The 27,044-nt window shown below is 36.9% G+C and overlaps 1 protein-coding gene across 2 annotated transcripts in view; it reads left to right on the top strand.

Moving 5' to 3' along the window:
- The window catches only part of AUH (AU RNA binding methylglutaconyl-CoA hydratase), a 179,898-nt gene that overhangs the window by 30,868 nt on the left and 121,986 nt on the right, over positions 1–27,044 (top strand). Inside the window, exon 4 of one of the 2 annotated variants that reach the window (XM_044920591.1) lies at positions 7,234–7,320. The exons of the other annotated variant lie outside the window; for it this stretch is intronic. Coding sequence (XP_044776526.1) covers positions 7,234–7,320 — 87 coding nt within the window. The remainder of the gene's footprint in view (positions 1–7,233; positions 7,321–27,044) is intronic. 2 annotated transcript variants of the gene reach the window in all.

Raw genomic sequence — 27,044 nt, 5'->3', positions numbered from 1 at the left:
TGAACAGAAGTTTTTAATTTTAATGAAGTCCAGTGTTTTCCTAAGTCTTTGGAAAAATCTTTTAAAATTTTGTGTATAACAAAGTCTTGAAGATAGTTTTGGTTTTCATTTAGAAGTTTGATTGTCTTACTTTTCACATTTAGGTTATAATTTATCATGGATTGATTTTTGTGTGTGTGTGTCTGGTATGAAGGGTCAAGAATTGTTTTTTTCTCACATGAACATTCAGTGGTTCCAGCCCCATTTATCAGAATGTCCATCTGGATTCACTCCCACAGTGCCATCATAGTCATAAATCAAGTGGGTCTTTTTTGGACTTGCTATTTTGTTCCATTGGTCTTTTTCTCTGTCTTTGAGGCTGTATTACATTTTCTTAATTATAATAGCTTTATAATAACATCTTCCTATTTTAGTATAAATTTTCCAATTCTTTCTTCTGCAAGAGGCATTGAAAATGCCCTTTGCATTCTCAGCTTGTCATTTTCCAAAGGCATTGGGATTTTGATTGGAACCACATTGACTCTCTTAATTTGGAGAGAATTTACATCTTTCAGTATGAGGTCTTCTAACACACGAGCATGATGTATTCCTTCATTTATTTAGTTCTTTAATTTGTCTCAGAAGATTTTGTGGTTTTTGTGTTAAGACCTTACTTATCTTTTGTTAGAGTTATTTCTTGGCTCCTTGGTTTTTGAATGCTATTGGAAATGGTATCATTTTTAGATTGCACACATTTCTTTTGCTAGTATACATGAGGACAGTTGATTTTTGTTTATTGAACTTGTATTCATCAGCCTTACTAAATTCACTTTTCATGATTTCTAAATTCCTTTGACTATTCTTCTTGTACAATTAAGTCATTTGCTAATAATGACAGTTTTATTTTTTCCCTTCTGATCCGTGTAATTTAAATTTTTTTTCCTTATTATACTGACTAGTATATCTGTTACTGTCTTTAGTAATTGACCTGTAAAGGTGATGTTAGTTACAGATATTTTATAATTACTCTTTATCAGATTCAAAAAGATTCCCTTTTCTACCCAGTTTGCTATGAACTTTTAATTAAGAATGACTGTTGATTAGGTATGACACCAAAAGCCCGTGTGATTAAAAGATTGATAAATTGAACTTCACTGAAGTTAAAACTCAAAAAAAAAAAAAAAAAAAATCAAGACAGTGAAAAAACAAGCCATGGATGGGGAGAAAATATTTGTAAATCTTATTTCTGAGAAAAGACTTGTATCCAAGATACTACTTTTAAAACTCAATAAGAAGACGACAAATTGTCCAGTAAAAAAAATGAGCAAAAGATTTGAAATGACATTTCACCAAAGACCTGTACGAATGGCTAATAAGCACATGAAATGACACTTAACCTCATTAGTCATTAGGGAAATGCACATTTAAAACCATAATAGATAGCATTTCACTCCCATAAAATGCTATAAAAAAATGGCAGACTAGTGTTGGTGGCCACACAAAGGTGACAGGGACCCTTAGGTGTTGCTGATAGGAATGTAAAGTGGTGCAGCCACTATGGAAAAACAGTGACAGAAGGTTTTTTTTGTTGTTGTTAAATAGAAATTTACAATATGATCCAGCTATTGCACTCCTGTGTGTCTACTCAAGACAAATGAAAACATTTGTCTACACAAAATCTTGTGTGTGACTGTTCGTAGTAGTATTTTTCGTAATAGTCAAAAAGTGGAAACAACCCAGATGTCCATCAGTGGATGAATGGGTAAACAAAATGTGTCTCTCTCCCTGCACTGGAATACTGTTTGGTAATCAAGAGGAAAAAGTACTGACTGATTCATTCTTGTAACATGGGTAAACCTGAAAAACACTGTGTTTGCTGTGTGGAAGAAGGACACAGAGGACTGTCTGTTGTACGAGTTTATGCATATGAAATGTCCACTGAAGGCACAGTTTTAGGAAAAAAGTGGTTACCTGGGGATGAAGGTGGGAACAGGGAGTGACTGCAGGTGAGTGTGAGGAATCTTTTATGATAATGGAAATGTTTTAAAATTGCGTGGTGGTGATGGTTGTACAACTCTCTAAATTTACTAAAAGTTACTCATTTGTATACTTAAAATGACTGAATTTTACTTTATGTAAATTCTACTACTCTTTCCATGCCTACTAAAAATTTATATGATTTTCACTTTTATGCTGTTAATTTTATAAATTTAAACACTTAATATTAAACCAGTCTTGAATCTTAGGCTGAATGTAACTTGGTCTTGATATATTGTATTTTATTTATGTTACCGCTATGTATGATTTACTAATATTTTGTTTAGGATTTTTTGAGACTATGTTTATCAGAAAGATTAGCCTGTCGTGTTTTTTTCTTAAAATGTTCTTAATCAAGTTTTTGTTTTGCAGTTCTCCATGTAAGTGTAAGATTGATGTTAATTTTTTTTTAAGATTTTGTTTTTCTTAAGTAATCTCTGTACACAACGTGGGGCTCAAAATGACAACCCCGAGATTAAGAGGGCTCTACCCACTGAGCCAGCCAGGCGCCCCCCCCCCCCCAATTTTTTTCTTGATATGTTTGGAAGAATTTACTATTGGAGCCACATGGGCATGTAGTTTCCTTTGTAGAAAGGTTTTAAATTAATGTATTCACTTTCTTTCATGTGTATTTGTGTTTTCAGATTTTCTCTTTGTCATTTTTAATAAGTTTTGTTTTTCTTGAAATGTATCCATTTCATGTCCTTTTCAAATGTATAGGGCCATGGTTGTTAATAATCTCTTCTTGTTTTAATCTGTGTAAAATCTATAGTATTATCCTCCTTTTCATTCTTACTATTAGGATTTGTGCCGCCTTTGATTTTTTCCATGATCAGTCTTGCCAAAGCCTATCATTTGTTTTAGTATTTTTTCAAATAAGCAACTTCTTTGATTTTTTTTTTTTTCCTGAACATGTGTTTTCTATTTTTTTAAAAAAATTTGTTCCAGTTTTTACTATTTTTTCTACTTTGGGGGTTAATTTTTTTCTATCTCCTGTTTCTTAGTAGGAATACTTAATAAGGATATTTGCTTGCTTGCTTTGTTGGTTACTGTGGGAGTTTTGTTAAAATCCACTGCGGTTGTAGATTTGTCAGTTTTTCTTTTTGGTTCATCAGTTTTATATATTTTGGGGCTGTCTTATTTTATATATGCCAGTTTAGAATTCCTATGACTTTTAGTGGACCATCATATTTATTATTATAAAAAGACCCTCTAGCTGGAGTGATTATTGTTTGCCTGAGATCTCCTTTGTCAGATGTGGGATGACTTCACAAGTTTCCTTTTGGTTAGTGTTTGTGTGGTTTTTACCCTTTTACTGTAGCTATTCTGTGCCCTTATCTTTTAAGGCATCTCTCATAAGCAGTAAACTCTACTCTCATAATCTGCTGCCTGAAGAATTCCCTGTGGTGTCTCTTTTGGTGTGGGCCTGTTGGTGACAAACCTCGTGTGTGTGTGTGTGTGTGTGTGTGTGTGTAAAAAGTCATTTCACCATCATTTTCGAAGGATAGGTTTGCTTAGTTTAAAATTCTAGATGGGTTATTACTTTCTTTTCCCAGTTTAGAGCTGTCATCCACTTTCTGTTGAGAAGTCAGCTGTCAGTCACTCTTTTAGCCGGTGGTCTTGGTATGGTTTTCTTTGTGTTTACCCTGTTTTATCTTTAACCTTCAGAGGTCCTGAACAAAAGCCTGTGGTGTTCCTCTTTGGCAAGCCCTGAGCTGCAATTTTTTTCCCATTTCTGTGAGACTGTTCAGAAACTTACATTTGTCTTGACGTTGTCATACATTCTGACTGTCTTAGCTGTTCTCCATTGTCCTCAAACTAGGTGTCTTATGTTTTTTATCTAGGGTTTCGTGCAAGAATTGGTCTGATAATCTCTTCTATTAGAGCTGGCAGTGAAAGTCCACATAATTGCCTTTTCTTTTTTAAGGTGAGCAGTATTACAGTGTTACTATAGCTGATGGGAATGGTTCTTGAAAGAGGGATACTGTTGACGATGCCAGCCAGGCAAGGGGTAATTGCTAGAGTGGTGGTCCTGAAGAGAGAAGAAGGGGTGGAATTTAGTGCGTCAGTTGGTTTTGGTCATGAGTTAGTTCACCTGAAGTAACAGGAGGGAGGGCAGAGTGTAAGAGTTTAAACCTGGTGGGTAGGTAGATTTGGTGGTGGGTGTTGGTGAAATTTTTTTTCTGAATGCATCTGTTTTCTTAGTTGGTGTCAGGTTTGAGTGGGAGGTTTGAGGCTTAAGGAGAGAGAGGAGTTAGGAAATGGTCTGTAGTTGAGTGTAAGGGTGAACGGAGCAGGGAGATACTGTAGGATTGCCTGGTAGCATAAAGGCTCGCTCCGCCAAAGTGAGCGGGCATGGACGTGGGGGATTTAAAAAGTAAAAGAAACATGCCCGACCTCAAATAAAACTGTGATATTATCAAATAAGAAATTTGTAATCTGGAGGGACAGAGGCGAAACTGTACTTTTAGGTTCTGAATGTTCAAGATTATGCGGTATGTTTCTGAAGTAAAAACAAAAAGGGTATTAAAATTTTTTAAATGCAGGGCGCCTGGGTGGCTCAGTTGGTTAAGCGACTGCCTTCGGCTCAGGTCATGATCCTGGAGTCCCTGGATCGAGTCCCGCATCGGGCTCCCTGCTCAGCGGGGAGTCTGCTTCTCCCTCTGACCCTCCCTACTCTCATGTGCTCTCTCTCATTCTCTCTCTCTCAAATAAATAAATAAAATCTTTAAAAAAAAATTTTTTTTTAAATGTAGTCTCAAGGTCACAAATGTTTAACATTTCATGGAGAAAAGTAATTATTTCTAAAATAAACCATGAATCCCATGTTCCCATGAAGTCCCACCTAGTTGTGTGGGTTAGGACCACACTTAGGGCCACACCACGTCTTCCACCTCTGCTGGGACTGGTGTGTGTGAATGGGCTGCATGTGTCCAGAGCAAACCCTGATTCCCTGAGCTCCTGGCATGGCTTCCGACACCTAGTCTCTCTAGCCTGGGTGTGGATTTCAAAGCGTGGAGTGGATGTCGGTGAAAGCCCCCTTTGGAGCACTGGTTAATGTGTTAGAGGGCACGCTCATGGTGTAGCCCACCCTGAGGTTGGAGGACGTGATGGATCCATGATGCAGTTACCTGGGGCTCCTTCAGGACCACCTCATGCAGAGTTCCTGTGTGTCCCATCTGCTTTCTCCTCTTTGTTGCTTTGGCTCCTCTTTCATCTGTTTCCCTCCCCAATATGGCACTTCATTTAGCTACTTTTATGAACCAGTATGTATACTAAGCAACATTTTATATTCTCAATTTAAATTATATTCTCAGGGTTGAATAGTTTTTTCTTTTAACAAATATATCCAAGTGACTTAGAATTTTTTGGCCCTAAAAATATTATTCATGGAAAAAACTAATAATGAAGACATATATCACGTATTCAAAAATGTTTAAAGACTAATATATTGAGTACCCATCACCTAACTTAAGCAGCACAGTGTTACAAATAAGATTGACGTTCTCTGTGACCATTGCCAATCACATCTCCCTTCCCGCAGAGGTCACCACCAGTTGAATTTGGTATTTATCATTTCCATGCATATTTTATATCCCTAAATAGCTTTCTTTTACTGTTTATTTATTTATTTACTTAGTAAGCTATATGCCCAGTGTGGGGCTTGAACTCACAACCCTGAGATCAAAAGTCACATGCTCCACTGACTGAGCCAGCCTGCTGCCCCCCTAAATAGCATTCTTTTAAAAAAAACGTTGTGTAAATGGTTATTATCCTGTGTCTGTTTCGGTAAATATAATAATATATTGTTATTAAATACGTAAATTCATATTGATGTTATATTTTAAGGCATAATAAATATATGTAATCGGGGCGCCTGGGTGGCTCAGTCGTTAAGCGTCTGCCTTTGGCTCAGGTCATGATCCCAGGGTCCTGGGTTCGAGCCCCGCATCGGGCTCCCTGCTCCGCGGGAAGCCTGCTTCTCCCTCTCCCGCTCCCCCTGCTTGTGTTCTCTCTCTCGCTGTCTCTCTCTCTCTGTCAAATAAATAAATAAAATCTTCAAAAAAAAAAATAAATAAATATACGTAATTATATGTTCTTCAGCATTTAGATTTTTCCATATTTATACCTTAATTCCTTCATTTTCTTGCTGAACATGTAATATTCTGTTGTATAAATATATCTTAATTTTATTAAAAATTCTTCTAATGGACATTTAGGTTATTTCTGATTTTTTTTTTTTTTTTTTGCAACTTTATGTTGCATTGAATGCTACTGTACATATTCCTTGGGCATCTGTTTGAGATTTTCTAGGGAATGTATAGCTAAGAACTGATGGATTGTCGGGTATGTGCTCTGTCAGTTGCAGTTCTCAACTCCCACAGGAATGTGTGGGCTCAGGATGTCCCAGCCTTGGCTGGCACTTGATATTACGTCTAGTCCCAGTTACTTTATGCTGGACTCATAACAGAGTAAGCAGCTGAGTGTGTACCTTCTATGCTGTAATTTTACTTTGTTTTGTATTTGTTCATAAATGGGAGCCTTTTCTCATACAGTTTTATTTTATAAAAAAGAATGCCTTTGTTGAGCCACAGAGTAAGTGATCCCTTAAGAATTTCTTTTCTCTGCTCCAAATCTATGATTCTGTGATAAACTCATATTTGTGAAATAGTTTGCTCAGATGTTAAATCTGCAGCCCCCTACGGCGGGCATCCACAGAGTCAGACTGATTGTCAGTGATTTGCCCTTCCCACTGGGTTGACGTTTGCACTGCTTGGCCACAGTGGTGCTGGTCAGACTGCCATCATCTCTGGAGGAGCCAAGGACGTGGCATCAGTCTGTAGTCCTTTATGTTAATAGGAATGGATTCATTTGTATTATTAAATTAATAAATGTTTAAAAATTTAATAGTTTTAGTTTTTAATAGAGTAATATTGGTAGATATAATCTAAAGTAAGTCTCTTCCTCTAAGAGTGTAAAGGGGTCCTGAGACACCTCAGTTTGAGAACCACTGCTTTAGGCACCTGGTAGCTGTACAAGCAGATGTTTTATTCTTCCTCATGCTGGTCTTTGAGAAGGAAAACTTAAGTAATATTCCTTTAATGGATAAATTCAGTTGATATTCAAGTTACATATGAATCTTAAATAAATTTTCAATTCATTGCCTTAAAATCTTGTTTATAACTAGATTATATTTGTAAATAAAATGTTTTGCAGGTGCTGACCTTAAGGAGAGAGTCAAAATGAATCCCAGTGAAGTTGGTCCTTTTGTCTCCAAAATAAGAGCAGTGATTAATGAAATCGGTAAGCTCAATTAAACTCCTTTTAGCATGCTGAAGATGACCTTAAATGTCAGATTTAGAAAGTTGCACACTGTCCTTATATATAAGCTTTGGCTAAAGTACTTATGTAATTAGATAATCATGATCTGTAACTGGTTGCTGCGGAGAGAAATGTGACGTATTTAATTTGAAAAATTGTGAAAAATATTATATAATTAAAGATGCCTCCTATATGTGATGACATGGCATATGAAGGTAGTTATTAGCAAACAAAGAGAATATCTCCCTGATAATTGCATAGACATATATTTATAGATTTGGTGGTGTTTTATTGTTTGTATAAATAAGATCATACCATTTCCTTAGAATTATAGACTTCTGGGTAATATTTATGTGTCAGCACATATCAACTTACTTTTATTAATACTTTTTAATATATTGTGGTGTAGTGATCCAAGCATTGTCTTATCCAAAATTTTAAATTGCTTCATTAATGTGTAGAGATGTTTTTTCCATTTTTGTTATTTATAATTAAGCAATGAGTATCTTTGTATCGAGTCTTTCAGAGCATTAGTATGTGTACTTATGGGATAGATTCTGAACATGGAATTACAGTTCTAGGTATCATGTGTTCATTTTACATTTTAATTATTTTTACCAGATTATATTCCAAGAAGACTGTAATAATTTACATTCCCATCAGTTATGTGACAATACTTGTTTCCTCATGTTTTTGCCAACAGTTAATGTTGCTGCTTTTCAAATTTGCCAAGGTTAAAAAAAAAAAGACATCTTAGCATTTTATTTTAATTAATTTTTTGACATCTTCGCATTTTAATTTGCTTTTCCCCAGATGCTTGTGTGATGTTTTATCTTTTCACGTTAGACTGCGTCTCCCCTTCTGCACATTGCATTTTCACATCCTTCCTCCTCTTCTCCATAGCATTATTTAATGAACAACTGGTTACTTATTTAAGAGCCACTTTGTAGTGGTCTTTCGTTGTTAAATGTATTACAGATTCTGTCTCTGAATGTGCTACCCTAATTCAATTCGAGTATTTAAATTGAAAACCTTTAATATCTTGAGGGTATGAAATTCCCTTCATTATTCTTTTTCTTTTCTCCTTGAAGATTTTCTTTGGTAATTCCCACATATCAGTTCTTACCAAATGAATTTGGAATTATTAGTTTCTAAAGCAAGGAGGAAAAATACTGTCACGGGACTGTGATTGGAATTTCTCTAAATCTTATTTAGAAAGAATTGACTTTTTTGTGATATTGAATCTTTCCATCTGTGATGTGTATGGGTTTCATTCCGTGTGTGTGTGTGTGTGGGGGCGGGGGGTGTCATCCCTTTTTTTAATGTCCTTCAAGAAAGTTTTCTTCACATTTGCCTTGCTTGGTCTTCCATCTTTTTTTCCAGTTCAGATTTATACTTGCTATTTTATAGCATTTATTCCTTTGAATGGGATCTTTTTCTCCTATTTCTGTTGAAGTCGTATTGTAGTTCTATAGGAAAGTTACTAAGTTTTAAGTGCTTATTTTATATAACACCAACTTGATAATTACTTTTATTAGCTGTTATTTCTCAGTTAATTTTCTTGTGTTTTCCAGATGAAAGTTCATTTTCCCAGCATTTTAATCTTACATATTTTTCATGTTTTATATTGGCTAAGCCCTTCGGTACAATATTCAGTTGTTGGAGTGCATTCATCCTTATCTTCCTTATCTTTATTTGATTTTGATGAATGCTTTTAATATTTTGCCAGTAATTAGCAAGTTCAGGGAGTTTTCTTCTGTTTCACCTTGTTAGGAATTTGTTACTGTTTTTTAATCAGGAATATGTGTTAAAGTTTGTCAAATGCTTTTTTGATGTATGTCAGTATTTATGCAGTTGACCCTTGAACAATGTGGGGCTTAGGGCTGCTGACCCCAACACGGTCGAAAATCCGTGTATTACAAATTGTGTGTATTTGACTCCTCCAAGACTTAACTACAGAAGCCTACTTTTGACCAGAAGCCTTACTGATAACAGAAACAGTTGAATAACACATATATGTTTTATGTATTATATAGTATATTCTTACAATAAAGTGGTAATATTTTAATAATAATATTTCTGATATTAATATAATAATATTCTTAGAATAAAGTAAGCTAGAGAAAATAAAATGTTATTAAGGAGATCGTAAGGAAGAGAAAATACATTTATAGTACTGTCCTGTATTTATTGAAAAAAATCTCTATATAAATGGACCTGCAACAAGTCAAACCTGTGTTGTTCAAGGGTCAGCTGTAACTGGTATATATCCTTTAGTATGCTAAATTGTATTAATAGAGTTATTAATGCTGTGCTGGCTTTGTGTTACTAAAATAAACCCTACCTGGTCATTGTGGTTAGTGGTTATAGTGGTTTTTAATATAAACTGCTGGATTCAATTTTTATATGTTTTGCTATAATCATAAATGAGATTAATCTTCTAGTTCTTTTTTTATGTGTTATCCTTTTCTGGCTTGGTATCAAGGTTGTATAACTTCATAGAATGAGGTGAAAAGCTTTCTGTCTTTTTTTCTGTGCTATACAGGGAAGTCATCTGTTATTTCAGAGTTTAGTTGAATTTGACCATGTAACATCTTTTGGGGTCTTGTGTGGTTTTGTTACTGTTTACTTGTGTTTTGTTTGTTTTTTAGAGTTAAGTTTTATAATATATTTGTTTTGATTTCTGGAATGGTGGTTGTTACCTTTCTATCTTTTTTAAATCCCGTGTGCCGTTTCTAGCGACTCTCCTTTGCTTCTCTCTTCAGCTTCAGCCTCATGGTCAGATCACATGTCCCCTGAGGCAGAGCATGGACTTGGTTTACATATTGGTCAGGGAGCATGACCTTGGAAGTAGAAGTTGATGTTGTCTTTAACTTTATATGTACGGTAGGGGAGTGGCTGAGACTGGTCCTGTTGTAAACATCACATTGATGTTTCTTTCAAGCTTCTTTTCATTTTATTGATTTTGAAATTAGAATTTTTCTGGGACTTTTAAAATGAAGAACTGTTTCTATTTTTGCAGTGGCATTTTCTTTTTTTCTTTCTTTTTTTTTTTAAAGATTTTATTTATTTATTTGACAGAGAGAGACACAGTGAGACAGGGAACACAAGCAGGGGGAGTGGGAGAGGGAGAAGCAGGCTTCCCGCGGAGCAGGGAGCCGGATGTGGGGCTCGATCCCAGGACCCTGGGATCATGACCTGAGCCGAAGGCAGACGCTTAACGACTGAGCCACCCAGGCGCCCCATCAGTGGCATTTTCTTTTCAGTGATTGTAGCTGTAGCATTTCTGTCTGGATCCTAATCCAGTCTACTCTTTTCTGTCCAACGAGTTCCCCAATTTTTGTTAATGGTACTTTTTTATTACATTACAATGGACATAAAATTTTTAAGTTGTCTTTTGTGGTGACTTACTGAGATTTTGAGGGGCAGATAGAAACTAAGTGTCTTGATCTAATCTGCTCATTTAATGTATTAAACCAGGGCAGGCAAACTTTTTCTTAGGCTTTATGGTCTCTTTTGTAGCTACTCAACTTTTTTTTTAAGGACTATTTTCCTAGAGCACTTTTAGGTTCACATCAGAATTGAGGGGAAGGTATAGAGATTTCTTTTATACTCCCTGTCACCACATATGCATAGCCTCCTCTGTTATCAACATCTGCCACTAGAGTGGGACATTTATTACAGCTGATGAACCTCCATTGATAAATCACAATTATCCAAAACTCATGGTTTACATTAGGGTTCACTCTTGGTGTTGTACATTCTGTGGATTTGGATAAATATATAATGATGTCATTATATATAATATTATAGTGTCATACAGAGTATTTTCGGTGCTCTAAAAATTATCTGTGCTCACCATGTTCTCTCTTCTCTCCTCTCTGACAGCCTGTTTTTACTATCGCCCTAGTTTTCCATTTCCGGAATGTCATATAGTTGGATTCATATAGTATGTAGCCTTTTCAAATTGGCTTCTTTCACTTAGTAAGATACATGAAAGTTTTCTCCCTTTTTATGCCTTGATATCTTATGTGTTTCTAGTGCTGAATAATACTCCATTGTTTGATGTGCCACAGTTTATTTATCCATTTACTCACTGAAGGACATCTTGGTTGCTTCCAAGTTTTGACATTTATGAATAAAGATGCTAGAAACATCTCTATGTGTAGGGTTTTGTGTTGACACAGGTTTTCAGTGCTTTTGGGAAAGTACCAAGGAGCATAATTCCTGGATCATCTGGCAAGAGTGTTTAGTTTTATAAAAAAAACCTGCCTAACTCTCTTCCAAAGTACTGACTGTGCCGTTTTGCATTCCCACCAGCAATGAATGAGTTTCTGTAGCTCCACATCTTTGTCAGCATTTGATATCAGGTTCCAGATTTTAGCCATTCTAATAGGTGTGTAGTGGTATCTTGTTGTTTTAATTTGTATTTCCGTGATGACATATGATGTAGAGCATCTTTTCGTATGTTTATTTCCTATCTGTATACCCATGGTGAGGTGTCTGTTGAGATTTTGGCCCAGTTTTTAATTGAGTAGTTTGTATTTCTTGTTGTTGAATTTAAGAGTTCTTTGTATATGTTAGATAACAGTTCTTTATCAAGTATCAGAAAATTCTGTAAATATATTCTCCCAGCTTGTAGCTTTCATTGTAATCTTCTCATTCTCTTGATGTTATCTTTTGTAATAAGTTTTTCACTTTAATAAAGTCCAGTTTATTATTTCTTTCATGGATTGTGCTTTGGTGTTGTATATAAAAAGTTGTTGGTCATCTAGGTTATCTCCTAGGTCATCTAGGTTTTTTCTGTTATCTTCTAGGAGTTTCATGGTTTTGTGCTTTGCAGTTAGAACTGTGATCCATTTTGACTTAATTTTTGTGAAAGGTGTAATTTTGTTTGTAGATTCCTGATTTTGCTTAAGAATGTTACTGTCTCAGTACCGTTTGTTGAAAAGACTATCTGTGGTCCATTGTATTGCCTTTTTCTCTTTGTCAGAGATCAGTTGATTTATGGGAGTCTGTTTCTGGGCTTTCTGTTTTATTTATGTGTTCTTCTGCCAGTAACCACACTGTCTTGATTGCTGTAGCTTTACAGTGAGTCTAGACACTGGGTAGTGTCAGTGCCACAACTTCGTTGTTGTCCTTTAATATTGTATTGGCTATTCTGGGTCTTTTGCCTCTACATATAAACTTGAGAATTTGTTGACAGCCACAAAATAACTTGCAGGGATTTTGACTGGGATTGCATTGAATCTATACATCAAATTAGGAAGAACTGACATCTGGACAATACTGAGTCTTCCTATCCATGAACATGGACTATCTCCCCATTTATTTAGTTCTTTGATTTCATACATTAGTTTTATAGCTTTTCTCAGATCTTGTTCATATTTTGTTGGGTTTATACCTAAGTATTTTATTTTGAGGGATGTTAATGTAAGTGGTATTGTGTTTCTAATTTCAAATTCCACTTATTCATTATTGGTATGTGGAAAATGGTTGACTTTTGTGTATTTACCCTGTGTCTTGCAACCTTGGTATAATTGTGTATTTGTTCCAGGAAGTTTTTTGTTAATTCTTTCATATCTTCTGCATTGTAGACACTCATGTCATTTGTAAGCAAAGACAGTTTGATGTCTTCTTTCTCAATCTGTATTACCTTTTATTTCTTTTTATGGTTTACATTTGCAAAGATTTTTAGTATGATGTTGAAAAGAACTAGTGAGGAGACGTCCTTGCCTTGTACTAGGTACTCAACTTTGACAGATAGTGCTGAAGCAGCCACAGAGAAAATGTAAACAAATGTGTGTGTCTCTGTTTGAGTAAAACAGTATGCACTGTGAAATTTAAATTTTAAATAGTTTCCATGTGTTATGAAACAGTATATTTAATTCGTTTCCTTATTTTGAACTGTTTAAATATATAGACACCATCTTAGCATACAGGTTTTGCTAAAATAAGCACTGCGTCTGATTTTCTTCCTTCTCTTCCTCCCTCCCTCCCTCCCTCCCTTCTTTCCATCCATCTATTCATCCATCTCAGATGTCTCCTATCTTCTTTATTTTTCCTGGTTTTTGGAATTCTAGTCTTCCACTCTTTTATTTATGTATATATATACATATATATATACACACACACACACACACACGCACATATATGAAGAAATCTGCTTACTTCCAGTTTTGACTTGGACAACTTGCTTCATGTTTGGCTCAGGCCTTTTTGATTTTTGCATTTTGGAGATTTAAAGGTTTTAAGGTCTTTGTATCCTTTGCTAGGGAGTTCATGGAGCGGGAATGGAGCATAAGTCTTACAAAGGAGTTGGAGGGTGGAGAGTGGAAAGCGGAGTAAGAAAAACAAAACAAAAACCAAAAGAAAGTTCATCAAACCCTCCCAAAATGTGAAGAGGATAAAAGGGTACAACCTTAGGACAAATTAAATAATAAGATGATGAAATAAATCTAGTAATTACCATTAATGTCAGTTTACTAAACTTGTTGTTAAAGACATGGATGTTCAGATTTTATTAAGAAACTTAAATCAACTGTGTATTGTTAATAGTAGCCACCTCTGTTGTAGCCTTTTTCATACCAGGAGATTACTAATCTTACTCTTTAAGACAAAAACCATTGTTAGTAAGAGGAGGACACTGCATGTATTAAAACGTTAAATTTTTCATAAGACTAAACTTGTATGATTCTGAAAACAGAGATCTAAAAGTATACAAATGAAGCTATATTGGATATATACAGGATAAATTGGCAAATCCTTCATCATTGTGGATGATTTCAATTCATCTCTTCCAATTTATCATGAGATTGAAAGACAAAAGTTAAAAATAAAGGTTTGAACAATGTGCGTATCAAAGTTGACTTAATAGACTCTTAACCCCAAATTGGACAATGTGTATACTTCTCATGAACATACGAAACATTTACAAAAATGAATCATGTGCTGGACTCTAAAATCTCTGTTAAATTTCAGAAGATTAATACATAGAGACCATGTTCTCTGTTCACAATGCAACTAAGTTAGAAATAAAAATACACATAATATAGAGATTTAAAAACCATAGATTTGTAAATTTAAAAAGAACTGTTAAGTTACTCATGGGTCAAAGAAGGAACTATTACAGGAAAAAGTACTAAGACTGACTGAATATAAAATTACTGTATATCCAAATTTTTGAGATTTGATTAAAGTGATAGTTTGAGGGGAAGTCATAACCTTAGATGCCTTTGTTAGCAAGGGAAAACCACTGGCAATAAGTAGCTAAGCATTGCCTTAAAAAGTTATGAATCCAAAGAAAGTTGAAGGAAGGCAGTAATACACGGATCAGAAATTAATGAGATGGAAGCTGGAGTTGCAGTGGGGAGAATTTGCATGAGGCCAAGCCTCTGAACAAAGAAGTAAAGGTTATTGAACAGTAGATGTTACAGATGAAAAGAGGAATGTGATTGTAGATAGAGCAGAGATTATAAAGCTTACAAGAAATACTGTGAAAATCTTTATGCTAATAAACAAGAAATTTCTGTCTCAAGAAGAAACTGTATTCTGGAATAATCATATTACCACTGGAGGGACTGAGTAGTAGTTGAAAGTTTTTTCACAGAGAAAGCGCCGGGCCTAGTTTTTACATGTTCAATGATTTGCCTTTAGGTGCTTTATCGGCCTATAAGGAACTGATCATTGCAAGCTTATACAAACTCCTCCACAGAACGGTGCAGTCAGAGTTTATTCCTAAACTCAGTATTTCTTTTTTTTTTTTTTTTTTAAAGATTTTATTTATTTGTCAGAGAGTGCACAGAAGTAGGGGGAACAGCAGAGGCAGAGGGAGAAGCAGGCTCCCCGCTGAGCAGGGAGCCGGATGCGGGACTCGATCCCGGGACTCCAGGATCATGACCTGAGCTGAAGGCAGCAGCTTAACCGACTGAGCCACCCAGGCGCCCCTAAACTCAGTATTTCTGATTAGTATGACTTTCACCTGTACATGTGACAAAAACAATAGAACAGAGAGTTGAGAGGAGCCAGTCTTGCTTAGGAACATGGGTGAAATCCAATAGGTTTAAAAAAAAAAAGAAAAAGACCAAGTTGTATTTTCTCAGGAATACAAAGAGGAGGAGGTTCCCATTTGAAAATCTTAAATTTAATTTGTGACATTAGTCATTTAAAATAAAATCATGTTTTTCCTTAATAGACTGATGAAAAGAATATGAGAGATGTCAAATGTATTCATAGAAAAAGGTCAAGGCAGACTAGAAATAGAAGGGAACTTCCTTAGCCTGACGAAAGGTGTCTGTTTCTTAGTAGTAAAACGTAAGAGTAGTCTCCTAAAATCAGGAAAAAACAAAAGGCCCACTGTTAGCACTTCTGTTCAACAGTGTTCTGAAAATCCTGGCCTGTGTGGAAAGGCAGGAAATGGAAATAAAATAATGACACAAAGAAGAAATGTAACACTGCCTGTCTCAAGTGGTATGATTGTCTCCGTTGAAATCTAAAAGGATCAACAAATTATTCAGAATAATGAGTGTCTCAAGAGAGCAAGATACAAGAATCATATTTAAAAATAATCAATTGTTCGTCTTTATACCAGCAACAGCCAAGAAATGTCCGTCAAGAAAAGATACTGCTGACAGCAGGAACAAAAATGAATCTAGAAATATACGTAAGCTATTTTGAAATTATGAAACTTTGTCATAAGACATTAAAAAAATGAAATGGAGACACATTATCTTCTTGAATAGGAGGATTCAGGATCAAGAAGATGATTCTCACAAATGATTCAATGTACAGATTCAATGTAATGACACTTACCTTCTCAGCATGAATTTTGTGAGGAATCTGATGAGCATAATGAAGCCCTCAAAATAGTCAAACGTTCCTAAAGAAGAAAATACGGGGCCTTGGCTTATTAGCACTCAAGACTTATTTTAAAGATTTGTAAATTAAGGTGGTATGTTACAGGTTTTGGGATAGACAAATGAACCATGGAGTGGAATACAGAAGCCCAGCAGACACATATAAATGGGGAGACTGCCACAGGACAGAGGAAGCATTTGCTGGGGATGGCGAAGGCTGACTGCATTTATGAAAGAAAGTGAACTTTTATGATCTTGATGGAGTAAAATTGTTGAACACAAAATGCAGCCCATAAAAGGAAAGGTTTATAAATTCTACCAAATTAAACTTAAGAACATTTGTTCATTAAAAGGTGCTATAAAGAAAGTAGAAAGGAAAGCTACAAACTGGGAAGAAATACTTGAAACACATAGCTGCCAAAGCGTTCATTTATATATATGTGTGTGTGTGTGTGTATATATATATATATATATATATATATATATATATGTATATGCATGCATACATGAATCAACACACACATGCGTGCATGCCGCCTGGGGGTGTGTAAGACAGCACAAGAGAGAGTCATGTTTCACACATCTGTCAGATGAGCCACATATTCTTATGCCTGAAACCACCAAGAGTTAGTGAAGAAGTGGATCACCAGGCATATTGACTCACTTCTGATGAGAGTACAAATTGATGTAACTGTTTAGGAAAACAATTTGGTGGTGTCTTACAAAGTTGAACATTCTCATTCCATAAGACTCGAAAGTTCACTTCTTTAGGAGGCATTTACCTAGAGGATAAGCCCTTTAACACTTTTTACTGGACCCATAGTAAAACGTACCCACAGTTTATCCCAATAAACACATAGGGTGGGCATCAAAGGTTCATGAAAATAATAACCTTTCTCTGTGCACTGCATGTGGATACTATGCTCTTTTATTTTTAAAAATACCTGATTTTTTTTATTTTTTAAGATTTTATTTATTTTTCCGACAGAGAGAGACACAGCAAGAGAGGGAACACAAGCAGGGGGAGTGGGAGAGGGAGAAGCAGATTCCCCGCTGAGCAGGGAGCCCGATGCGGGGCTCGACCCCAGGACCCTGGGATCATGACCTGAGCCGAAGGCAGACGCTTAATGACTGAGCCACCCAGGTGCCCCTAAAAATACCTGATTTTGACCCAATGAATGTATTGCTACTTGGAGTTTGAAACTACACTGTTCTATAGGCATTTTGTGCATGTGTCCTAGGGAAGCTTATACCAGGATATAAGAAAAAGATTTTATAGTAGCAATATTGTTAATAATAAAAAGCTGAAGACAACCAAATTTCAGTGACAGGAGAATGGATGAATGTTTTTGTATATTTGTACAGTTGTACTGTAGATAGCATTGTGCCTAAATGAATAACTACAGGTGTAACAACATGGATAAATCTTTGAAACATTGAATTAAAACAATGTATTTTTTATAAAACTAAAAGCATGCAAAACAGTATATAGTTTAGAAATGTGTGTATACTGAAATCACATACAGCACACACACAGGAAAAAAAGGAGGGTGATAAGCAGAGAAGTCACTGTAGTCATTACTTTTGGGTTTGGGAAGGCCGATGGAAGAGTAGGTGAGGAACACATGGGCAGATAGGGTGTTCTGACACCATTCTTACGTTGGTAATCTTAAGGAAGTCTGTTATTATGCTTCCTTACATGTGTATGCTACACACATTCTTTATATTTGCCAAATTAGATCAGTTTTTAAAATACTCATCTATCTTGAATTCTGCAAACATTTCTAATGTTATTTCTTGAGTAACTTTCTTCATATTCCACCTTGATTCTTATTTTCAAGAGAAGCCAGAATTCTAGATTTTTTAGAAAAAATCTCCTAGTTTTAAGGTTTTCAAGGGAGAGTAAAAAACCCTTTGAGTGTAAACAAAATTGGTTTTTGGACCAGATTCTGCACATAGGCGTCCAACTTCCCTTGGTTGGTTGGTCCTTCCCCACCAGTTCTTCTGGCACGGTCAGTTTGCTTTCTGTTGAGCAGGGCTTCCGGGGGCCATTGTGTCCATGGGAGAGGTCTTGTCTGGAGGATGTGAACGGATGCGGCAGCTGAGGACCCAGCATCGCACTCGTGGGGCTCTTTCATGCACAGATATGCTGACGCCTGTTCATAGAGGCTCAGGATGATTGCTGGTTTTCGAGAATTTTGTGAGCTGGTTGTCACAACCATTGTGGCACCGTCAGTAATGGTGTGAATCAGAGTGTATCCTGCCTGTCTGGTACCACTTTTTCCTCTTGCCCCCTGTTACCTTTGCATTTCCACACCTGGAGGATCTTTCTCTGGGGTCTCAAGGGCCATGGACTTTCTTCTTGGCCATGGTGACTACTGTGCCCTGCTTGTTTTTAATGAAAGAGTCTGTAAGGAACTTACAGGTATGGGACTCATTTGAAAGCTGTTCTGTGTTATTAAAATAGAGATCAGAAAGAAGTTCTATATTTTATTCAGAGTCACTGAATTCCTTACTTTACTGTTCCTAGCTTCTTAGAAAGGCTCTTCTTAAAAAGTAACTCCAAAATCCTAGAACAAAATTTTGTTCTGTTGCTCTTTTCAAGAACAAAAAGCTCTTTTTGAGATGTTTCGTTCTAAAGAAATGGTGAATTCTCAGGTACCTAAAACGTTAATCATGGTTTCAAGTCCTTTCCCCTTTCAGGTATGGGATGCTTAGGCTGAAAGAAGTAACGGGTTATCTTGAAATCTGAGGCCTGAGCAGACCATCACAGATGCACAGACATGAAATGATCTAGATCTACTAAAAGCTGCTGATCCTTAACCTGTCACCCCTTCTCCAGCTGCGTGCTATGCACCTTCCTTCCTGTTTTCACTTGTGACAAGGGCAGGCCACTGTTGGGACCCCCATTGTGCAAATTAGTGATACAGAATGTGGGGAGCAGAAGTGTTACTTCCCTCCTGATGGTAAGCCTTGTCTCATTAGATGGTATTTCATGAAGAGCTACAAAACATTTTAGAATTCTCTCTCAAATAGAAACTCTGAGGGGGCAAGTCTACTTCCTTCTCAAGTTGAGGCCTCAAAGAAGTGTTGTCTAGTGATAAAGAGATATTTAAAATAGGTTTTCACCAGAATTTTCAGTTGTAGAATCCAATGTGATGTGGATGATTTTTTTGTAAAGCATATTCCTTAGTAATCCTTTAAAATGCCAGGCATTTCCAGCTGAGGCATTTTAATGTTTCAAGCCTGGGATGAAAAGAACCAGAAAGGAGACTCAGAAAGATCCGCCAGGGTAGAGACATAAGAAGAAAACAGTTCTCTGAGAGCCAAGTGAAGAAAGTCTTTATTTGGGAGCCTCGATCACGTGCTGCTGACGTGTCCAGGAGGGTGCATGGGGAGAGTGGACGGCCGAATTAGGCAGCACTGTCGTCACTGGTCCCTTTACAAGTGTCCTCTTCGAGATGAGTGTTGGGGCTGTGGGCAGCTGCTTCCTGGGCTGGCCGCGATGGAAAAGCTGCATTCCTTGGACGATTTTGGAAGGCCCCTCAGTCAGACTGTTGGGCTTTCTGGTGTAGGTCCAGGTCGAAAAAAACGTTATCTGAAACTTACCCTGCTTATGAATGAAAACTTCCCATAATTTGATTTCTTATAAATAAATCATAGGTGAGCGTGTTTGGAAGGTTTTTTTCTCAAAAATTTGTATATACCTTTCTTTGAAGCATAAAGTCTGATTTACTGTGGCTTAATAATAGTCTCTGAGGTATGATGCAGAGCTTTTAAATATGAATAAGGTATGATAACATTTTACCAAAGCTTAAAAAGTGTATTTGTCACTTCATGCATTTAGTCATTGTATTCTTTTTAATTACGTAACACGTTACACTAAGGCCTGTGCTTTGTAAAGGTATAAATCCACTTAAAACTCCCTAGCATCCCATTTTAATATTTAGAGATTCTTGAGTAATGAATGCAAAAGGGCTTGCATAAATTCCAGATATATCCCTTTTAAGCTTTCCATTTGACTTAGAGACATCTGATACTTATTCACAAAAAATCAGACATTAGCTCAGCTTATCATTTTCCCAAAGAAGTTGCCATAAGGTATTTATTTTGCTGCAGAAAAGTTAAGTTTATCCATTACCAAAATGTGGTGAGCTTCTATGAATTGTGATGGATTTTTTTAGAGTTTGATAGTTTATCATCGTTACACCATTCAGAGCTTTTTCAGATACTTCATTTGTGTTTTACTTGATTTGAAATAAAGCTTATTGTGAAAATACTTAATTACTGCCACAGTGACTACTGTCACATACAGTTTGAAAGGTTGTGTACTTGTTACATTTTCTTTGCTATCCTCTGATTATTTGACTTTGATTTTAGATGTATTAAGAATTGTTTAGTAAAGAACATTTTTAAGGTTTGCAGAATTGTCAGTCTGCCAGGTTGACCCGAAATGTTTTATGTTCACTGTGCCTTTTTTTTTTTTTTTTTAAGATTTTATTTATTTATTTGAGAGAGAGAGAATGAGAGACAGAGAGCATGAGAGGGAGGAGGGTCAGAGGGAGAAGCAGACTCCCTGCCATACAGGGAGCCCGATGCGGGACTCGATCCCGGGACTCCAGGATCATGACCTGAGCCGAAGGCAGTCGCTTAACCAACTGAGCCACCCAGGCGCCCATCACTGTGCCTTTTTTGTTTGCTTGAAGGTCAAGGAGATTTTTTAAGTAAGTGTTAGTTTTGTTAAATTGGATGCATTCCAGCATGTATTTTACATTTCTCCCCCCCCCCCCAATTTAATGTAATAAGTAGAAATTGGAAGAGCTCAATTACGGTATGTGAAGGATTGATTGATGAAACACTCAAGTTAACTGTACTTACTAGTTTTCCAAGTGGTAACTTCCAGATCCTGCTTACCGTTTTCTTTATCCTTTCATCATCCTGAGGGAGAACTGACACAAGTGTTTAGGAGTCCTTCGTTTTCCCTTAGAAATGTTAACATCCCCCGCCTACTGAGTCATAGTTTCAAGTAGAGTTACACTTCCCTTTGCAACTTAGGATCTCTCTCCTTCCCTTTTTGGAATTCTGTTGCTTTTGCTGACTTCCACTGGATATTAATCACATTATGATTTTGGATGGTGGTGTGGAAATTAGGATGGTTTTGCTAAATATAGCCAAAGAAGCGGGCTTATCAACCAAGCTCTGTCACTTACTCTAAAATATTAGCCTGGAATATTCTAGAATTTCACTTTCGTTCTTTTTTGAAGGGGAAAAGGGAAGTCACTTTCATTCTTTTTTTGGCTTTTTTATGTTCGTTAGCTTTTAATTCCATAAGGCATATCTGAATGTGTGTTTAATGTAAAAAATTAGAACTTCTTTTACCAGCTTTTCCCCATTCCCTTTCTGTCCAGATAAGTAATTACTGCTAGTGCCCTGATTTAATATTTTAATGGTTAATGATTTGAGTATTTTTAGGTCTTTTCTTGGCTTTTACATGAATATGTATATTTGTACCTATACACTGATTTAGATTATTTGCAAACACTTATATGAAAATGACCACATAAACAAGTTGTCTGTTTTTAAGTTTTATTTCTGGAAATTAATACTTTTCTAGGAATTTATCCATTTCATCTAGATTTTCAAATGCATCGGCATGAAGTCATTGGTAAGGTTCTCTTAGTGTCTCTGAGGAGTCAACAGTGGTTGTCTCCTTTCACTCCTGAGCCTGCTTGCTGGCGCCCCCATTCTGTTTTCTTCTTGGATCTGCCTCTCCATAGCTTTATCACTTCTAGTATACATTTCAGAAATCTGTTTTGGGCTTTGTTAGTCCCCTCTCGTCTCTGTTTTATTAATTTCCATCCTGATTTTCATTAATTTTTTTTTTTCTTCGGGTTACATTTGCTGCTTTCTTTTAAACCCATGACGAGGGATGTTTGGTTCACTGTTTTCTGCCACTTTGGCTCATGTCAGACCTTCTTATTGTATGCCTGTGTCTCCTCTTCCGTCTTCTCCGTGTGTGTTCCTCCTTACCTGTCTCTGAATGGTTTATAGCTCACTGATTGTCTCATAAGCTGCACCCAATTCGTTACAAACATTGAGTTTTTTATTTCATTTTAAAATACTTTTTGGTTCTTTTAAAAAACTCTTGTGTCAGTTTTTATCATTTACGGTTTCATGCTTGGCTTTTATGTCTTTATTTGAGAGTCAGCGTTTGAAGATTATGGATCTCAATTTTGCATGGATGTTTTCTTAATGTTTTTTTTTCTGCTATATCTTGTTTTCTTGGTTATCCTTTGGCTGGGGGATAGACATTGTATTTGAAAAATTATTCCTGGGAATAGTTTGGAGTCTAGTGTTCTACAGTGTGGAATGTTTTAGCACTGCATTAAAAAAAATTGTTTCCTTGTATTATTTGCTATAGACATACCATAATGTATGTAATTATTTCCTTCATTGATGGACATTTAGATAATTTTTAGTTTTTTACTATGACGAACAACAGTGCAGAAAACATCATACATATTATATGATATCTAAGGGAGCCTTATTAAATAGAAATCCTGCTTCTGTCTAAGGTTTGGAACAAATTGAAAAATAAAGTGTAGAAACGGGCAAAATGTTCTCTTATTAATCACTGATACTAGCCACGCTGAAGGCTGTGGCTTTAGATGCGCTGATGAGGAGATTTGCTTATTTGACCATCCCACCTGGGGCAGCTTCCCCATCACAGCCACACGGGGTTGGTGCTGGCTGCCTCCTGCCAGCATGACTCACAGGGCACTTGGCACGGAGGTGTTCTGGGAAGGAAGGAGGGTGTAGCTGAGCTAAGGATAAGCCCATTTATTATTTTTTATATTATCCATTTGAATAAATAATTTGTTGGGGTAGAAGACATTTAGGGGACGTAGTTCTGGGAGCGTGGGACCCATTTCTGTAATGCTGTGTATATTTAGCACCAGGGAGGAAGAGAACATCTGTACGGCCATGTACACTGGACACTTTCCAGTCGGGAAGGTGGCCTTGCTGGAAACCAGCTCTGTAGGCAGGTGGCTGGAGCCTGCACTTCTCCTGGATTGATCCTCACACGGAGCCCGCTGTCTCTGCTAAGCTACTAAAATGAGGAAGAAACTGCCTTCAGGCCATCCATATTTGTCTGTCCCCGATTAGCTAGTATTTTTGTTATAATTTTTTAGTTTAATTATTGTATAATGGCCGGAGAGTGGCTGTAACGTTTGTGCTGTGATGACTCTGTTGTTCCTTGTGTGTCTGCTTTGTGGATGCTGCTGCTGTGTTATTTTGTGCGTAGTAGATATTTTATTGCCGCTAGGTCTTCGTTGTGGATTTTTCCTTTATTAAGCCTAATAAAGTGCTTCTCTTTTGCCCATTTAATGCTTTTACTCAAATGTTGCCCATTACTTACTAAGATTATGAGATAATTTCTTTGTATTTAACGCTGAGATACACCATACCCATCCTTCAGATTTTTAGAATTTTATTTTCTCCCTTGTTGTAGATTTTCTCTAATGTTCTACTTGTCATTGGGTTTTGCTTTATGATCCATATGGAATCTTTTCCTTACTAGATGAATACAGCTTCTTTAAATGTATTGATACTTGTGGTGTTAACGTCTGTCATGATTTTCTGTGCCTTTTGATTTTGGTGATTTTACATTTAAAAGATCATATTAAGTATGCTGTATGTTTTTTGTTTTTTTTTTTTGGATTCTTTTTGTGGGTTTCTTTTTTAAGATTTATTTATTTTAGTGAGAGAGGAAGAGAGTGAGTGTGCGTGCAGGGGTAGGGGTAGAGGGAGAGGGAGAGAGAATCTCAAGCAGACTCCCCGTTGAGAGTGGAGCCGGTCAACGGGCTCAATCTCATGATCCTTAGATCATGACCTGAGCCAAAATCAAGAGTCGGACGCTTAACCAACTGAACCACCCAGGTGTCCCTCAGCTGGTTATTTTTATTATAACTTTACGTAGTGTATTTGATCCTTTCCTTTGGAAAGTTTTATTGACTTCTTACTATGAGCAGTGACAGAATTGGTATATTTCTAGTTTTGAATTCTTCCCTCCCCATTACCCTGAGCAACATATTTATGGACGTGTCTCCTCAGGCAAGGGAAACAAGCAAAAATAAACTATTGGGACTACATCAAAACAAAAAGCTTCTGCACAGCAAGGGAAGCCATTGACAAAACAAAAAGGCAACCTAGTGAATGGGAGAAGATATCTGCAAATGATATATATCTGATATGGAGTTAATATCCAAAATACATAAAGAACTCCTACAACTCAACACCAAAAACCAATCTGATTAGAAAATGGGCAGAGGACCTAAACAGACATTTTTCCAAAGACATGCAGACGGCCAACAGTCACGTGAAAAGATGCTCAACATCACTCATCTGGGAAATGCAAATCCACAATGAGATATCACTTTATACCTATCAGAATGGCTAGTATCAAAGATAAGGAGTAACAAGTTTTGGTCAAGATGAGGTCAAAGAGAAACCCTTGTGTACTGTTGGTGGGAATATAAATTAGTGCAGCCAGTATGGGAAATTGTATGGAGGTTCCTCAAAAAATTGAAAATAGAACTACCATATGATCCAGTAAATACTGGGTATTTACCCAAAGAAAACGAAAACACTAGTTTGAAAAGGTATCTGCAGCCCTGTTTATTGCAACATTATTTACAATAGTCAAGATATGGAAACAACCTAATTGTCCACTGATAGATGGATGGATAAAGAAGATGTAGTATGCGCGTGCACGCACACACACACACACAGTGGAATATTATTCACCCATAGACAACAATGAGATCTTCACATTTGCAACAACATGGGTGGACCTAGATGGTATTATGCTAAGTGAAATAAGTCAGACCAGAGAAAGACAAACATCATATGATTTCATTTATATGTGTAATCTAAAAAAAAAAATGAACAAACAAGCAAACAAAAAACCAGATGCTTAAATAGGGAGAACAAACTGGGATTGTCAGAGGGTTGGAGGGGGGGGGATGAGTAGAATAGATACAGGGGATTAAGAGGTACGAACTTGTAGTTATAAAATCAGTAAGTCATGGAGATGACAGCATAGGGACTAGGCAATAATATAATAATAATGTTGTATGGTAACCAATGGTAACCAGATTTACCTTGGTGAGTGAGTGCCGAGTTATGTATAGAATTGTCAAATCACTATGTTATACACCTGATGCTAATATAATATTGTATGTCAATTATATTTCAATTAAAAAAACCAAATTGTTCCCCTTTACTTTTCTCATCATTTTTTCTTAATGCTATTTCTTTATAATTTTAAATTGATTCATACCTGTGTTACTTGATTGTAAATTATATCTATAAAAATAAATATAAATTGTATATTTAATTGACCTGTTTATAAAAGATCAGGAAACTAGTATACTTTACTCTCTTGGATTTATCATTTTCATGCTACTCCAGTCGTAGACGTTTTAGGAAGAGATCTGTTGAGGTATAACTGACATCAATAAGCTGCACGTATTGGTGTGTACTGTGTGTTGATTTTCACTTTTGAAACCATCACCACAACCAAGATGGTGAACATGTCCATCGCCCCCAGAAGTTTCTTCATGGCCCTCAGTGATCCCTTTCCCCTGCCCCTTCCCATCCCCTTCCTGTCCTCAGATAACTACTGAGCTGCTTTCCATCACTGGAGACTAGTTTCCATTTTTAGAGTTTTTAATAAATGGAGTACAGTATGTATTAATTTGCATGTTATCTTTCCGCATATTTTTTTGAGGTTCATTGCTGTTTAGCATGGGTCGGTCAGCAGTTGGTTCCTTTTTTTTGCTGAGTAGTGTTCCATCATACGGATGTAGCACATAAAGCTGCTGCAAACATTGGTGTGTTAAGTCTTTCCTATCGTTCCACTTGGGTCTTACGGAAAGAGTTAGGGCTCTCACTGCTTCCTCTCTCTGTGTAGTGGGTCAGCATGTTACCCTGCAGGATGGGGAGGTGGTCAGGTTCCCTGTGGATTAGCTGGGTGTCCAGAGCTTGACCTGTAGATCTTATTCAAATGCAGCTCCTGGTGGGTTGTTGTGGCGTGGGACCTGGGGTTGTACATCACAGCAAGCTTCCGAGTCCACAAGCCGTGCTTTGCAAAGCAAGGATATAGAGCCTGTGAGCTCATGAAGGCCAGGCAGGAGGGCGTATTTGTTTCCTACCAGGTAAAAATAAACTACCTCTAGTGTTACGTTTTCGTCAGAAATGGAAATAACTACATGTGTCATGTCAGGCAGCATTTGTTGTGCCAAGAGCTCGCTCTTTCTCTCTTATTCATTCATTCATTCATTCATTCATTCATTGTAGTGAACACCTGGAGCAGCAGTTGACAGTGGAATCTTCCAGACAAGGCTGTGGAGTGGGAGTGTGTGGGGGCTTCACCTTGCTTACCCTTCTTTGTGTTTCCCCAGGCAGGCTTTATTTGTTTTGGAATTTTGGTAGGAAAGGGATGCTCAGGTGTTGGCCCTTGTCTAATAACCTGTAGTCATGTACTGGGGACAGTCTGGGTGGGAGGTTTGCGGGGAAGTCTCAGGTCAGAATTCTGTTACAGTCAACTGTACAGTTGACTTGTTCCCCGTTCCCCTGGTTCCCTTGGTTGGACCTGGTGAACTATGCGTTGTTCTAGGTCTCCAGCAGTTAGCAGAACTCAGAGCCAGTGTGCTTGTCAGACTTCTCACGGGGTCTCAGCATTTCCCTTTCTTCAGACTCAGGGTCACAGGTCCTTCCGGAAGGATGGAACGTTGTCTTGCAGAGCCAAGTCCTGGCTCACCGGCTCTGAGTCCGGGCTGTGAGAGC

This window comes from Neomonachus schauinslandi, chromosome 13, assembly GCF_002201575.2.
Source record: "Neomonachus schauinslandi chromosome 13, ASM220157v2, whole genome shotgun sequence".
Lineage (NCBI taxonomy): Eukaryota > Metazoa > Chordata > Mammalia > Carnivora > Phocidae > Neomonachus > Neomonachus schauinslandi.
This window is presented reverse-complemented; position numbering and strand designations above follow the sequence as displayed.